General features: G+C 39.5%; 3 protein-coding genes across 3 annotated transcripts in view; 2 read left to right on the top strand and 1 right to left on the bottom strand.

Annotated features, from left to right (window-relative positions):
* The window catches only part of mmp23ba (matrix metallopeptidase 23ba), a 568,642-nt gene that overhangs the window by 442,996 nt on the left and 108,274 nt on the right, over positions 1-17,372 (bottom strand). The window lies entirely within an intron of this gene.
* On the top strand, positions 5,314-9,508 carry parapinopsina (parapinopsin a). Its single transcript, NM_001317756.1, has 4 exons — positions 5,314-5,641; positions 8,415-8,743; positions 8,860-9,102; positions 9,383-9,508. The coding sequence occupies exons 1-4, from the start codon at positions 5,314-5,316 to the stop codon at positions 9,506-9,508; spliced, it is 1,026 nt and encodes a 341-aa protein (NP_001304685.1).
* selenok (selenoprotein K) lies at positions 11,211-16,751 on the top strand. Its single transcript, NM_001004681.3, has 5 exons — positions 11,211-11,266; positions 12,198-12,288; positions 13,680-13,757; positions 15,098-15,190; positions 16,111-16,751. The coding sequence occupies exons 1-5, from the start codon at positions 11,248-11,250 to the stop codon at positions 16,112-16,114; spliced, it is 285 nt and encodes a 94-aa protein (NP_001004681.2). The 5' UTR covers positions 11,211-11,247; the 3' UTR covers positions 16,115-16,751.

Raw genomic sequence — 17,372 nt, 5'->3', positions numbered from 1 at the left:
TGTAAAAACCCACATTTTTAGATAAATGCATGATTGAAAATTCAATTGAAAGAAATAACCCATTATTTGACCCAATGTTGGGTAAAAAAAAGCCAGTCTTTTAAGTTTCTTCAACAGCCCTTCAGAGCCTATAATCATTTTGCACAACATAATATGTGATATAATATGTCATGGTCATAGTCATCCTTTCCCCGTCTTGTGAATTCAATATGACATTAATTCAGATCAGTCACATTTAAAAGTACAAACCTCACTCTATCATCACGCAGTACTTTAGTTTAAGGTTTAAAGTTGAAGGTAGTTATGATTATTGACATAATAACATTAGTTTAACATACTTCATGTATCCCGGGGCTTCTGAACTCATGCTGTATGTTTAAAGCTCAACTATGGACTGCAGACACAAAAAGTGCATGTTTAGCAAATCCAAAAGTGAGAATGAATTATTCATCGGCTGGATCAGAGAACTTCAAAAATGCATGAATAAGAGTGCGGGAGAATTAAGAGGAAAGAGCAGCTTGCAGGCCAGCGTTTAGTATTGTGCTTCAATGTGATTTAATTGTCACTACAGTCTCTCGGTGCAGGTGATTGTGGTGTTTCCTCACCAGAATAATGATTTAAAATAGATAAAGAGTGATTTTCTTTATACTATGATGGATGCTATGATCATTTTTCAAGTTCAGCTGCATTGGCAGGGGTGGATTTAACTGGAAAGCGGTCCCAATTAGTACATAGAAGTCTCTATATAACATTGTGTTCTGTCCTATTTGTATAGTGAGGGTCTGACTAATACAATTTTAGCGTAATGATAACATCTGTATTAATGTGTCCCCCTCACCAACAACAATTTTGGAGCCAGATCAGTAGTTCTTCAGAGGTCACCACAGTGGAATGAACCGCCAACTATTCCTGCATATGTTTTACACACACAAAGGATGCCCTTACGGTGATGCGCAGTAGGTAGTGCTGTCGCCTCACAGCAAGAAGGTCGCTGGTTCGAGCCTCGGCTCAGTTGGCTTTTTCTGTGTGGAGTTTGCATGTTCTCCCTGCGTTGCTCCGGTTTCCCCCACAGTCCAAAGACATGCGGTATAGATGAATTTGGTAGGCTAAATTGTCAGTAGTGTATCAGTGTGTGTGTGAATGAGTGTGTACGGATGTTTCCCAGAGATGGGTTGCAGCTGGAAGGTCATCCGCTGAGTAAAAACGTGCTGGATAAGTTGGCGGTTCATTCTGCTGTGATGACCCCGGATTAATAAAGGGACTAAGCCGACAAGAAAATAAATAAATGAATGAGGATGCCCTTCCAGCTGCAACCCAGTACTAGGAAACGCCCACACACACTCATTCACACACACACACACACACTCAATTTAGTGGATCAATTCCCCTATAGTGAGAGTCAATTAGATAAAGTCTAGATGAGCTTAAACCACTTATAAAGGTGTTTTTGGCATAATAGGTCTCTTTAAGTGGACTGTATTAGTGGACTAAAGTAGGGAATAGTGAATGAGGGCATAGGGGCCGTAGGTTATATTGTTCAGGTGTGGAGCTGAAGTTTTGTAGGACAGTGACCCTCCAGGACTCACCGATGGTCTTCTCAGTGTTAGTTCATTCATATAAGACAAGCTTATAGCGCAGTAAGAGATGCTGGCTCACCTTCACCAATCTGTACCCAATTAATTACTACTGCAGGCCCCAAAGTTGGTGCCCTTGAACTCAGTGGGTAAACTGGCACTTCTCTATAGACAGCTGGGAGGTTTACAGGTGCCAACAGGGCTGGGTTTATAGTCGGTACATTCCAAACGGGATATATACAGTATCATTCGTTTTCTTGTCGGCTTAGTCCCCTTATTAATCCGGGGGCGACACAGCGGAATGAACCGCCAACTTATCCAGCAAGTTTTTACGCAAAGGATGCCGCAACCCATCCCTGGCAAACATCCACACTCATACACTACGGACAATTTAGCCTACACAATTCACCTGTACCACATGGACTGTGGGGGAAACCGGAGCACTCGGAGGAAACCCACGCGAACGCAGGGAGAACATGCAAACTCCACACAGAAACGCAGACTCAGCCGAGGCTTGAACCAGCGACCTTCTTGCTGTGAGGCGACAGCACTACCTACTGCGTCGCCCATATATACAGTATTCCAAACAAAAACAACAATGACTGCCATATTAAAGTGTTTTTTATAACTGAAGTGCTGAAATGAAGGACTATTAAAGGGGTGCTAAGATGTGAAATGTAAAATCTCTGGTGTCTCTAGAGTAATGTGAAGTGTTAACTCTAAGTAATATCACACTAATAATGTTTTCTAACTCTGAAACTTGATTTATTTAGGATTATTGTGGTGACTGTCGCTTTAAATTCAAATGAGGTTGTGCTCTTTTCAGAAGAGGGCGGAGCTACATATGCCTGTTTGTCAGAATAGTGGCAGATTCAAACACTAGACTAATGTCATATGCTAATGAGGGAGAGATGGGCACAAGTGGGCGGGGCTTTCACCCTCTGATGACACGTATAAAGGGAGAATGTCAATCAAAGTGTTTCTGCAGACTGATTTGATCAAGTCTGATTATAAACAAATACAATTCATTCATGTTCACCAGTAGAGGCTGGAGATATTCACACACTGCTGACACACTCCCGGGGTTAAACCCCTTATGAAGGTGATTTTTGCATAATAGGTGCCCATTAAGTGATCCTTTGCGCAGGGGATTTGTTTATTGAAAGTTTAACGTTAAATGCGTGCATGTATAGCATTATTCCCATGGCAACTACTCCAATATTTATAAATAACGTTAAACCAAAACAACTCAAATTAAAAATGAAGAGTTATAAATAAAATAATTATGAAATAAATGAATATTATAAATATACCACACACACACACATGCATTAATAGTTAAATAAATAAACATTTTAAATAAATAAAGAAATTCACAATTAATTTGTCTCTTTATAGCAGGCCAGGCCGCCGCTAGCTGGGGGAAATTAGGACAATTCTAAGGGCCCATGCTGTTTTGGGGCCCCCAGAGATATTATAAGGTGCCCCTGACACCAGAATCCCCCCCTCTTTGACAGCAGGGGTTCTCGATCTCGTTCCTGGAGGTCTGATGTCCTGCAGATTTTCCCTTCAACCACAATCAGACACACCTTGGCTAGCTATTCAAGCTCTTACTAGGCTCTCTTGCAGGTGTTTTGAGGCAAGTTAGAGCTCAAATCTGCAGGACACCGGCCCTCTAGGAACGAAATTGAGAACCCCTGCTGTTCAACATTGTATTTAACCACCAAAGCGAGGTCTTTTTAAGCAGCCTGGAGCATTCACTCATGTTAACTTAGCACATGCTTTCATCCAGTAAAGAAGTCTGTGGCCTAAAGACACAGATAGGATGGAGTTTAAATAGGTCAAAGATTAGTCTGACATGATAATGAATAATCAGCTAGCCAGCACCGGTCAACAGCTCTGTTTGCACCTGCTATTAAGAAGCTTTTCAGTGATGGGATTAGAAGTGGTCGTCTGAGAGATGGAGTCATACATCAGTCTTAAAAAGGTCTTCAATTTCCAAAACTAAATTTTTAGGCTTTACAGGGGTCCAGTTATGCTGCTTTTTTCAAGCTGTAAAATGTGTCTCTGATGTCTCCAGAATGTGTAGTGAAATTTGAGCTCAAAACAGCACACAGATGATGTTCTCCAGCTCTCTGAAACTGACCCTTTCAGGCTTTGATCCTAATTGTGGTGTTTTGGTGACTGTCGCTTTAAATGCAAATGAGACTGTGGTCTTTTCAAAAGAGGGCGGAGCTACAGATGCCTGAATGTCAGCATAGTGGCAGATTCAAAAACAAGACTAATGTCATATGCTGATGAGGAAGAGATGGGTACTAGTGGGCGGGGCTTTCACCCTCTGATGACACGTACAAAGGGAGAACGTCAATCAAAGTGTTGATCAGAACGAACACACACACTGCTGCCACACAACTGTGTTTAAACCCCTTAAAAATTAATAATTGCATTACAGTTCTCCTTTAAAAGTCATAAATTCACAGAAATATTGTGTTTTAAGACATAATATGCCAAAATTAAGTGAGTTTTTGTTTAAAACGAGCAAAATAATCTGCCAGTGGTGTCAGCAAAATAATCTAATGTCAAACAAAAAAACAAGTTATTGCCCTTACCCCACTGGCGGATTATTTTTCTTGTTTTAAGGCAAAACGAACTCAATTTTGACTTATTATTTATCGTCTAGAAAATGCTTCTTTGACAATTTTTAAATATTTAAAGTAAAAATAAGACAAAATGGTGACACGGTGGCTCAGTGTTTAGCACGGTCACCTCACAGCAAGAAGGTCTCCGGTTCGAGTCCCGGCTGGGTCAGTTGGTGTTTCTGTGTGGAGTTTGCATGTTCTCCCCGTGTTGGTGTGGGTTTCCTCTGGGTGCTCCGGTTTCCCCCACAGTCCAAACACATGCGCTATAGGGGAACTGAGGAACTAAATCAGCCATAGTGTATGAGTGTGTGTGTGTGTGTGTGTGTGTGAATGAGTGTGTATGGGTGTTTCCCAGTGTTGGGTTGCAGCTGACTGAACTCATTCATACAAATTAGCCACTAAACTGACAAAACATACTAAATAGTTACATTTCCTCATGAGATCCAGCTGGAAATATTGAAATAATATCACAGTCATAGCAAGAGCATGTTTTGGTTCCTCAATCAAGATGAGTGCCGTCATAAATCTCCATAATCTTAAAAAGAATTATTGCATTCCCAATCCGGATCTATAAGGATTTTGCCAGTAATCCAGCAGGTCATATTCTGAAATATAAGCAGACTTTGCTTAAAACTCCCCTCAGACTCAAAGGTCTCTGAGAAAAGCCAGCAGCTGCCTATGAGACACTGTTTAGCATTATTATATTTATTCCTAATTTTGTATTTAATTAAATAATTTATACAGAATTTCTATATTTTATTTATACTTATTTAATATATTTTTACTAAATGTAGTTCATAAATTTTCCTTCAGCTATTTATCAGGAGCTCGAAACACAGCAGATTATAATTTTAATTTTATTATTACTGATATTTTTTATTTAGATTTTTTTCATCACTACTATTTTAATCACTCTGGCATATGTTTTGCTCAGTTCAATTCATATTTATAGCGCTTCTACAATGTAGATTGAGTCTAAGCAGCTTAACATAGAAGTTCAAGTACAGTTATAGATCTAGTTTTATATTCATACTTATCTGTTTACAATATATTAAAATTTATTTTTAATTTATTTTATAATTAATGTGATTTTGCTCCACATGCATGAAGAAATGGAGTCTGAAACGAGCACGGCTGCATCAGGAAGCATTGCAGAGGTCATGCCGAGGATGGGTTACACTATCCTGGCCGTGATCATCGGTGTTTTCTCGGTGTGTGGTGTTATTCTGAACGTGACAGTGATCACGGTGACTCTCAAATATAAACAGCTCCGGCAGCCGCTCAACTTTGCGCTGGTTAATCTGGCGGTGGCGGATCTGGGGTGCGCTGTGTTTGGAGGATTGCCCACTGTAGTGACCAACGCCATGGGGTACTTCAGCCTGGGCAGAGTCGGCTGTGTGCTGGAGGGCTTCGCTGTGGCCTTCTTCGGTGAGTGTTTATTCGTTTATTTAACCCTTGTGTGCTGTTGGAGATGTTTTCATCCACTCTGGAGGCTATATTTGGCCCAGCTTTATCTGTGTTTCAGCGAATGTGATGACATTTGTTGACAAATCTTCATTTTAAAAACTCAATGCACTGTGGGCAGATCGACTCCCCTTTGGTTATGTTAGTGGCTGTTTTTGCCCCATTGACTTCCATTATAAGCACATTTTTTGATTGCAAAGCCATGACAACAGATAATCACGCATTCTTTACTGTTGACACAATTTGTCCTCATTTTTACCTGATCATCAGTTGCAGTGCAAAAACAGCTTACTTTCTGCCTTCTACATGGAGCTACAGCCACTAACATCTACAAGTTCAACAACACACTGCAAAAAAAGCTTTTCTTACTTAGATTTTTTGTCTTGTTTCTAGTCCAAATATCTAAAAGTTCTTAAATCAAGAAGAATTTTAGACAAGTAAAACATATTGTCTTGTTTTAAGAAATAATATGCCAAAATGAAGTGAGTTTTTCCTTTAATCAACCAAAATAATCTTATCACAAATCGAAAAACGAGGTTATTTTGCTTGATTAAAGGAAAAACTCACTTCATTTTGGCATATTATTTCTTAAAACAAGACAATATGTTTTACTTGTCTAAAATTCTTCTTGATTTAAGAACTTTTAGATATTTGGACTAGAAACAAGACAAAAAATCTAAGTAAGAAAAGCATTTTTTACTGTGCATGAGTGAATAATGATTAGCTTAATTACTTGTTAGTACATGTTCGTTATTTAATGTATTAGTTAACGCTTTAGTTTTAGCTAAATGTAACTAACATGTACGCAGGAGCTGTTATTGCCATGACTTTACTTAGAGGGGCACATTATCATGAACTCATTCCTAACAACTCATGAATATCATGCACGTCCGTCTAGTGCATGTTTACATTGAAAAACAAACTAAAAGTGTTCTGTCTATGTCAAAATCAACAGTTCACATGAGTTGTTAATAATTAGGCTATTGTTTTGTTTTGTTTTTTCACAGCTGGAGCTCCAGCTCCTCCTTGCTGCACTCCTTCTACAAATGATGTCACTGAGGGTTGGGGTTAGGGCTGGGTGTACGCATTAAAATAGCTTATATGAGGAGAAGCTGGAGCTCAAGCTCCCTCTGATTGGAGGTAAGCTCCAGGGTTAAAGTCTAGATCGGATATGCTGCCGGAGCTTGGTTGTTGCTAGATCGGATATGGTTGCGGCTGGAAGTAAACGAGAATTATTTCTATTATTTATGAAATTTCACATTTATTGTATTTTTTTAACGTCGACCCCCACCACAACCCTAAACCCAACCATCACAGTACTGTAAAAAATATTAATTTAAATGCGTTCTTCAGCGGTCTTGTGTCCTCGTGTTCTCGTGCAACGTCATCATCAGCTGCCTAAGTTCAGTTCCAATACACAAGACCGCAGGAACAGAGGATGCGTGAAACTTCCCGGATGTGATCTTGATATCGAGGACGCACCGATGCAAACTTGAGCACCGAACTCGCTCTGGAAAGTCCCAGAAGTCATTGGGACAGGAGGTGGGAAGCGCAGCATTTCATATAGATTTATTATTAAAGTTCACAGATATAACTTATATACCTCAGGAGTTTTCCTAAATGAAACGGTGAAAGTAAACATTACAATGGACATCTTAATAAAGGAATAAACACATTAAGGGTGTTTGTTTGCTGAAATTCGTATTAAAGTCTGTTTTATTTATATTGTGCAGAGTATATTTATAATGTTTGTTGTGCAGAGTATATATTTTGAAAAGGGGAAAAACAATAAATCGTTGTATGAATGCTGTAATGTTCAAATAATTTCCATTTAAAACACGTGAAGGTCATGTGACCATCAGGACGAACGCAGCATCTCATTTCTCAAAGGACGCGTTCTCTGTCCTCGTGGTCTCCTGAGTTAGTTTTTCCGAGGACACCTGGCCAGACCGGTTTCCACAAGAACGCAAGTCTGTTCTCTGCGTTCTTAGAATTGAGAAACAACCCATGTCTCTGGTTAAAGTTGCAGTATGTATCGACATCTACTGGTTAAACTAGGTATTGCAGTTTTTTTTCACCTGGTCCTCACACGGGGCATCAGCGTCAACGCTTCCTATTCACTTTGAATGGGTGACGTCAGGCGTTGCCGAACTGCATTGTGGATCCGCTCGCTGCAGAAGTTGGGACTTGCTCAACTTTTCAAGCGCCAATGGAAGTGTCAGCCAATCAGATCACTGTATGCAAATACACCAGCACAGACAGTGGCCTATTGCTGACTAATGTCATTGGCTGACGACTACACACAACGATCAACGATCGAGCCTTACACCCCATTCACACGGGGCTTCAGCGTCAATGCTTGACTGAAGGCGTGTCTGAAGTTAGGGCTGACGCGATCGTCATAGCAGCGTCAGCCAATGAAATTCAGTCAGCAATAGGCCACTGTCTAGCTGGTGTATTTGCATACAGCAATCTGATTGGCTGACGCTTACATGGAGCAAGTCCCAACTTCTGCAGTGAGCAATGCCTCTGAAGCGGCGCCGACAGATCCACAATGCAGTTCGGCAGCGCCTGACGTCAGCTATTCAAAGTGAATAGGAAGCGTTGACGCTGACGAAACCCGAAAGCCGGTGCATAGTACAGAGTAGGCACGTGCAAAGATAGCGAGTGCAGATGCCCTTTTTTCTCTTGGATAAAACTTGCCCATTCAGTTCACAAGTCTTTCTGTGTCCTGCAGGAATCGCGGCTCTGTGTTCGGTGGCCGTCATTGCATTGGAGCGCTGCATGGTGGTCTGCAGGCCCGTGGGCTCCATCAGCTTCCAGACGAGGCACGCTGTGTTTGGGGTGGCGGTGTCCTGGCTGTGGTCGTTCATCTGGAACACTCCGCCGCTGTTCGGATGGGGTCGGTTCGAGCTGGAGGGCGTCCGGACGTCCTGCGCTCCAGACTGGTACAGCAGAGATCTGGCCAACGTCTCCTTCATCGTCTGCTACTTCCTGCTGTGCTTCGCCCTGCCCTTCTCCGTCATCGTCTACTCATACACTCGCCTGCTCTGGACCCTGCGGCAGGTGCCATTAACGACTATTCAACATGCTAATGATAGCTGTGTGTTGGTACTGACTGATTTTGGCGTGTGCGTCTGTTTCCATGTCTGTGGATGTGTGTCTCTCTTTGCGTCCTGCAGGTGAGTCGTCTGCAGGTGTGTGAGGGTGGCAGCGCGGCGCGGGCAGAGGCGCAGGTGTCCTGTATGGTGGTGGTGATGATCTTGGCCTTCCTCCTGACCTGGCTGCCGTACGCCTCCTTCGCCCTGTGTGTGATCCTGATCCCAGAGCTGTACATCGACCCCGTGATCGCCACCGTGCCCATGTACCTGACCAAGAGCAGCACCGTCTTCAACCCCATCATCTACATCTTCATGAACAGACAGGTGAGTCCGCACACACACACACACACACACACACTTACAAAGAAGCAGGAAGCACACACTGACCAACGACAACATGCAGACCTTTTACATTTTACGTTTTACATCTGCCACTATGCTGACACACGGGCATCTGTAGCTCCGCCCTCTTCTGAAAAGAGCTCAATCTCATTTGCATTTAAAGCGACAGTCACCAAAACACCACAATTAGGATCAAAGCCTGAAAGGGTCAGCTTCAGAGAGTTATACAACGTCATCTCTGTGCTATTTGTGTGTGTGTCAGTTCAGGGATCGAGCGCTGCCTTTCCTTCTATGCGGCAGAAACCCGTGGGCTGCTGAAGCTGAAGAAGAAGAAGAAGAAACTACAGTATCATCCGTCAGCCGGAGCACCAGCGTCTCTCCTGCATGACCTCACATTATTACATCTGCTTAAAGCAGGGGTGTCAACATTAATTTCCTGGAGGGTTACAGCCCAGAGTTTAGTTCCAGCCCTGCTTCAACACATGGTTTCAGTTCATCTAAATAATGACGGTCTTTACAGTTTACTTTTGTACTTACAACTTCTACTTACTGAACCACCAACTTATCCAGCATATGTTATATGCAGCAGATGCCCTTCCAGCTGCAACCCATCACTGGGAAACACCCATACACTCCCATTCACACTCAGACACTACAGACAATTTAGCGTACCCAATTCCCCTATATTTATTTATTACTTATTTATTCATTCATTTATTTATTTATTCATTTAATTATTTTGTAGCTTTTCTAAAATTGTCATTTTACTTTTAATTCACTTTTGTACATCAACTGCAATGCGTTTGTGTTTTTTCAGGTATTGTTAGTTGGTAAAATGTTGTTTATTTATTTATTTATTTATTTGTTTATTTAAAATAAACTTGATGTTACCAGAAATAATAGTAGTGTTTAAATAGTAATTTAGTGACAGTATATTTGGAGCCATATTTGTTGGATAGTAAAAAATGTAAACAAACACACACGCACGCACACACACACATTTATTTATTTATTTATTTATTTATTTTGTAGCTTTCCTAAAATTGTCATTTTACTTTTAATTTACTTTTGTACATCAACTGCAATGCTTTTGTGTTTTTTTTCTCAGGGTATTGTTAACTGATAACATGTTTTTTTATGGTTATTTATATATTTATATATAATATATATTAGTTATATAAAACCCCTCTAAAACCAGCCTGGGCGACCAGCTAAAACCAGCCAACCAGCCTAGGCTGGTGTAAGCTGGATTTTTCAGCAGGGACAGTCATTTACTCTCCCTTTTAATTTTTACAAGCCGTTATGAGTGTCTTCTGGTGAACACAGTTGAAGATATTTTGAAGAATGTTGGAAACCGGTAACCATTGACTGCCATAGTATGTTTTCCCCCCCTATGGATGTCAATAGTTACAGGTTTCTAACATTATTCAAAATATCATCATTTGTGTTCAACAGTTTAACATCATAAAGGCTTATAAGCACTTGAGGGAGAGTAAATTGTTAGAAAATATTCCATCTTGAGGGCAAATAAGTCAAATATAAAGCCAAATAATTATACTGTATAGCCTATAGGATTTACAACTCTGTTGATAAATGCTGCAGCATACTGTAGTAGCTACAGTGAACTGTTAAACTGTAATAAATACTATAGTATAAACTGTAATAAATACTATAGTATACTTAGTTTCTACTACAGTATTGTAGTATAATATACCCTACAGTTGTAGAAAACTACAGGGTTATTTGATTACTATAGCTGTGTGTTATCTACAATATATTATACACTATATAATCACCACGTTAGATTAATTTTTATTATCTATTTAAAGCACTTTACTATAGTATGGTTCATAAACACTATATTATTTACTTTAATTTACGGTATTTGTTTATGTGGCGTTTGGTTAAATGGCGCGAAAGGCTAAGATTTTTTTCACTCTCGCTGGACTCATTGAAGGAGCTCGTCTGTACAACACTTATAAAACAGTCGCATATACAGATTATAAACACATTATGAGAGTTATTATTTATAATAAAACCAGCGAAACATCAAACGTCACAAACGAACACTGACCGTACTGCGCAGACCCGGAAGTGGAGAGAGGATCCGGTTAAACAGCAGTGACGATGGTTTATGTGTCAAATGGTGAGTGTTAAAACAACTCTTGTTCATCAAAAATGATATATCTAAATATACATATATATATATTAAAGGCAAGCCCCCATCTCTCGTATTATATATTGTTATGTGGCAAACTGTTGTACGTCGCTAAATCTGTAAATTAGCTTGACTGTGTTGCTCTGGCTGTAATGTTTATGTCTGTAATGACGTGTTATTTTCGTGTGAGCTATTAAATTGACTTGTTTTAGATAATAATAATGTCAAAATGCATGGTTTTGTTCATATTGTACACAAATTGGGAAAGTATATTAATAATTCTACTATGGTAAATACAGTTATGTTGATAAAAGAGGCTGTCGTGTTTTTAATACTTTTGTCTCATATTCGCATATTTTATTTAAATTTAACGATATATATTCGTCATTTAATAAGATTATAATAATGGAAATTGCACCAAATATGCAGTCTTTCAATAATAATAATAATAATAATAAATCTATTTAAACCTATACGCTCACCATAGTATTTGAGAAGATATTTATTTATATTTACTTATAAAATATGTGTGTATATGATACAAATGATATATAAATGTAAACGTCTATGTGATAAAATTGTTTTGTATAGTTTTGTTTCTATGTGTGTGTATCACTTACACACACGCATCTATCTATCTATCTATCTATCTGTCTGTCTGTCTGTCTGTCTGTCTGTCTATCTATATTAGTAAATATAATACACACACACAAATATAATGTCAAACGTTGTTTTTTTGTTTTGTTTTTTTGATTATTAACGATAAATCTTAATCCAGCAAGTTTTGTGTTTTAATTTCTTTTTTCCTGCCGTTTGCATTATAGTGTGTAGTATATTCTGATTTGTCACACTGCTCAGTATTTTGTAGGCTTTCTATTTATTATTAATATGAATATAAATGCCGTTGTTGTGTGTTCAGGTCAGGTTCTGGACAGCAGGAGCCGTTCGCCCTGGAGTCTGTCCTTCCTGACCGACTTCTTCTGGGGTGCAGTCGAGTTCATCGGCCTGTTGTGAGCTTATTTGTTTATTTATGCATAAACAAAGTCGACAATGAGGTTTAATTTGTTTATTGCTGGCCGTTTACCGCAGCTAGTTTACGTCTGCCCTACTTTTATTGAGCTAAAGTGGTTTTATATTCACACATTTAGACTTTCTCCTTAATAGTATAATTTTAGTAAAGTATTGTTTGCAAACTCTAAATAGAGAAATCATATCAGCAGCCAGTGACTGTCAAAGTGCAACACTGTTCACAGTCAATTAAATGATGCTAATATTGTTTTGAAGTCATGCTTACATGTGATTTTATGACTGAATATTCAAATTAGCAGTGAACAACATAGGGAGCATCACAAGTTGTTCAGAGATGAACTAACGCACGAATATAAGAGCAACTTTACCTCAATCCTGCTTTTCGCTGTGAACACCACAAGTGAACGATGTGGTGTTTTTTAGTTATAGCATTTCCTATTGGGTCAAAGATAAAACATATTTTGAAGCATCAAAACAAAACACAAAATCTCTTTCAACTTACCAGCCTCAAACCAGCGACCTTCTTGCTGTGAGGCCACAATTCTAACCACTAAGCCACCATAAAAAAGAAACTATTGAGAGACTTTGGATATAGAGTATGTGGCTGTAGAAAAAAGTACAAGGTATAAAAATATAAAGGAGCTATCAGTACAAACAGAAACATGGAAGTGTTTCTAACATGGTGCCTGCTGCATGTAGCTTGTAATGTATCATAGATATATACACTAGATATGGCATAGGGACCCTGAGCATGCGTCAATAGCGCCGCCATATTGGTACAGTGCTCCCAGGACAAGTGTCATTCAACCGCACTAGTCAAGACAGTGTTATTACGTGAAGATGCGGGACTTTAGCGCTGTCTACGGGTGTAGTAACGAGCAAACAAAGAAAACAAAGCACAAAGGCTGAACATTTCATAGGTAATATTAAGTTTTTTCTGTTTTTGTATGTTCTGAACTTTTGTGCTAATCAGGTAACGTTATTGATGATAACAGTCACTTACTGCATTCACCATACGGCAAAGCAGCTCCAACTCACACTAAACACTCGGCTTATGCTAGTTTTGTTGAATAAAATCAGTAAATAAATAAATTGCATATTAACATCCAGGAAAACTCCCGATCACAGATATATATGTGTATATGTGTATATCTCTGGCTGTGGATGGCCACAGTCCTCCACTGTACCGTGGTCCTGCATTAATTTCAAGGGAGCGCTACCCTGTACCAAAATGGCGGCTCTATTGACACATTTTTTTTCTAATAGACAACAACAGGGTAGGCGACATCTAATGTATATATCTATGGTAATGCATTACAAATAAATACTGCGCTTATTGAACCTGCACTAACTGTCAGTAATTCCTCCTCAGCTTCCAGACTCTGGTCCAGCCGGATCTGTCTAAAGATGGAAACAACAGCGCATCGTCTCGCTTCAGTGACGGCAGAGGGTACGTCCAGCATCTGAAGTCGTGCTGATGTTCCCTGTATTTAGGTTTTCATCCACTCTGGGCTGAGTTTGAGGCTTAATTTGGCCTCAACTTTCTCTGTTTCAGCAAATGTGGTGATTTTTGCTAACAAATCTGATTTTGGCTCATATTTTGGGAAATTCTCAAATTTAGCAATACACTCTTGGCAGATCGACTGCCCTTTGGTTATGTTATGGGCTGTTTTTGCCCCATTGACTTCCATTATAACCCCATTTATTGATTTCAAAGCCATATAATCATGCATTCTTGATAGCTGCTGGTTTTCCCTGTTGGGAAGAGGGACAGTGTGTTATTTTCAGTATTGATCGTCAGTTGCAGTGCATGAAAGCATAGTTTCTGGCTTAAAATTATATGGTTATATGGAGTATAGAGTGTGTATATATGTGTGTGAGAGAGTAAGTGTTGCCATTATATGTTTGAGAAACTCATCCCCTCAGCTTTCAGAACACAGTGTATTTCTGCACGCGCACTATAATCTGCTGTTTTACTCCATATAAAAGACAGAAACTCTCATCAGGTCATCAGGTCGCGACTCAAATTTTTAGGAACTATTATACAATTTTAGGAATTATAATTAATTTGTTTTTATTTGTTAACATACACAAGTAGAGACAGGTAAATCATAAGAAAATCATCAAGACTTGCAAATAAACAATATTTTATTGCTGTCGTTTAACAAAATGTATCAAATTATGAAAATATTACAAACGAAAAATGACAAATACTGTTAACAGTGGTTAGGGGAAGGAAAGGTTCTGTTACCATGAACTAAACTGAGCTGTTAATAAAACATGTTGTCTGGTTTCTAAATGTCGATTTAATTTAGAAGGTTTCATGCTTGTGAGAGCACCTCACTACATATGACACACTGAGACTTTAAGTCTTTTTTTGTCATCAAAATATGTACGTCCATACTTTACATATTCGGGGTTGCACTTGCGCTTTGACATATTTGTTGCAAAAATTTAATGAAATTTCACATGTCAAACGGTAGCTTGTTGCGCATGCATTTCAAAATAAAAGTCCAGTTTAAGCAGAATAGATTAAACTTTTGTTTTGTTTTTTTGACCACACACTCTGCGACCCACAGAAAATGTTCCCATGACCCACTTTTGGGTCGCGATCTAAAGGGTTGATGCTGCCAACTGATGATCAACAGGAAAAATTACACATCGTCCCTCTTCCTAACAGTATAAATGTGATTATAATGGAAGTCAGTGGGTCAAAAACAGCCCCAACATAGCCAAAGGGGAGTCAATCTGAACAGTGCACATGGGTTCAACACTGTTCTGTTTCTTCAGTCCTCCTGGGTTCCCAGGCCGCCGACGGATGGGTAGAATAAACCACGGTGCAGGTCCCACACCTCCACCCATGGGCGGAGGAGGATGAGGAAGGTCAGTGAGATGCAAACAAATCATGTAGAGCTCCATATGGAGCAAAAGCAATGCCAAAAGTATTGAATAGATAGTTGAATAACACAAACTGAAAAAAATAATACACCGAATTAACAAGTGATTGCATTTTAATGACTTGAATTCCAGGGTTTTGTATTTTTAGGTCCTGCAATTTACCTTATCTGTTTATTTAAGCTGTGAATATTTCAACGAAAAATATGTCAAACCCGTTTTCATGCTTATAAATTCAATAATTCATATTCAATTTCCAGATTTCACCTACAAAATATTCAATACCCTTTAAAATTACCATGTATAATATTCAAAATTTTCAGTTCATTTTATTTCAGTTCAAATATTCACTTCCATGAATTCAGTGGATCAAATTTGACTGTTAAAATTCAACATTACATCCGGGAACTGCAGGAGAAGCAACAGATTGAAGATGGCCAGCTGCTCTAGCTTTCACCAGCAGGTGGAGATGGAATAATCTAAGATTTTCGCCCCTTTTTTTTGCACAAAAGTAGCATTTAATATTAATGTCAATGTCCTGGCCATTATAAGTAATAAAAGGAGTATGAGTTAAATGAGTAAATGATGTTTCGGTCATCAATATTTACCCTATGTAATGTAAGCCAGCTGGTGATCGAGTAAACCTCACTCCTCTGATCCAGCGACAGACGTTGTTCTTCAATCTTTAGCCTCCTCGCCGGCTCATGACCTGCTCGGACCGGTGGGGTTACATTCACATAAACCGTCTTTTGCAAATATGATGTTACACATTCTCCATCTTCATCAACTCTTTCTTCCATAGACGCAAAGTATCACATTGACAGCTAAAGAATATAAACGTAAGAGAAACAGGAGAGGAAATATTATAATAATGCAAATAGATAAACATCACTGTCTGTGTGTTGCAGGTAAACGCCTGCACGCTGATGCAGGCGCTGAGGACAGAGAGACGCTGCTGAGAGTCTGTGATGAACATTAATGCAGACGCTCTACAGATCTCCACCGTCCTCTCCATCGGCTGCTGCTGCTGCTTTACCGCACACTCATGACGTTACTCTGGGAATTCCTGCACCGAGGGGCCAGAGTCACTGATCATGGCAGCCACACACACACACACACACACATACATACATACATACACATACATACTCACACACACTCACATACATACACATACATACATACACATATGCTTACATACTCACACACTTGTTTCATAACTCTTCTTGGTTTTTATTCAGTAATGTCTTATATTAAAAGGAGCTGTTGTGATGGATATTCTATGTGCAATTGGCATCAATAAAGTAAGTTATGTTGAATTCTGTCCACAATTTTGACTTGTATCGTTGTTGTTTTGGTCATTATATACTGAACATTTCAATATAACGTCTAGTTAATGTCTGTAGAGCTCTTTGGCCTTGTAGAAACTGTGTATTGTTGTATAATTTACCGTATACTTGTAGAAAACTACATTTATTTGAGCTGTCGTGTTACCATAGCAACTTGAAATGTACTACAGTATTTGTTATAAATTACTACTAAAGCATTTCTCATCCATCAAGACTGTCGAGTGAAGGTATTCGGGCTTAACTTTTTATTTTCAGTGTCATGTGTTTCACTAACAGGACATGTCCAGCGGGTGGCGCTAACACCACTGAATTTTCTGTGAGAAAGCGTTTCTCCTCAGGGTTGCCAGGTCTGCAGTTTTCCTGTTGAGCAGAGCTGTTTTCCACAACTTCATTCGCTCGTTCATTCATTTTCTTTTTGGCTTAGTCCCTTTGTTAGTCTGGGGTCGCCACAGCGGAATGAACCGCCAACTTATCCAGTATGTTTTATGCACCGGATGTCCTTCCAGCTGCAACCCATCACTGGGAAACACCAATACACACTTATACACTACATAATTTAGTTGGTCAGTTCCCCTATAGCGCACGTGTTTGGACTGTGGGGGAAACCGGAGCACCCGGAGGAAACCCACGCCATTACAGGAGAACATGCAAACTCCACACAGAAACTGACCCAGCCGGGATTTGAACCAGCGACCTTGCTGCGAGGTGACAGCGCTATCCACCACACTGCAGTTTCCTATTGCAGGGTTGCAGTTAGAAGGGCATCCGCTGTGTAAAACATATGCTGGAATAGTTGCCGGTTCATTACGTAGTTGCGACCC

Source organism: Danio rerio, chromosome 8 (assembly GCF_052040795.2).
Source record: "Danio rerio strain M-AB ecotype USA chromosome 8, GRCz13ab, whole genome shotgun sequence".
Lineage (NCBI taxonomy): Eukaryota > Metazoa > Chordata > Actinopteri > Cypriniformes > Danionidae > Danio > Danio rerio.
The sequence above is the reverse complement of the archived record's forward strand: the minus strand, read 5'-3'. Positions and strand labels throughout refer to the sequence as shown.

Excerpts from the sequence above, each read along its gene's own strand:
- parapinopsina (NM_001317756.1), top strand. The coding sequence starts at position 5,314 with ATGCATGAAGAAATGGAGTCTGAAACGAGCACGGCTGCATCAGGAAGC. Across the intron at positions 8,744-8,859 it reads TGCTCTGGACCCTGCGGCAG|GTGAGTCGTCTGCAGGTGTG; the intron begins GTGCCATTAACG and ends TGCGTCCTGCAG. Across the intron at positions 9,103-9,382 it reads ACATCTTCATGAACAGACAG|TTCAGGGATCGAGCGCTGCC; the intron begins GTGAGTCCGCAC and ends TGTGTGTGTCAG.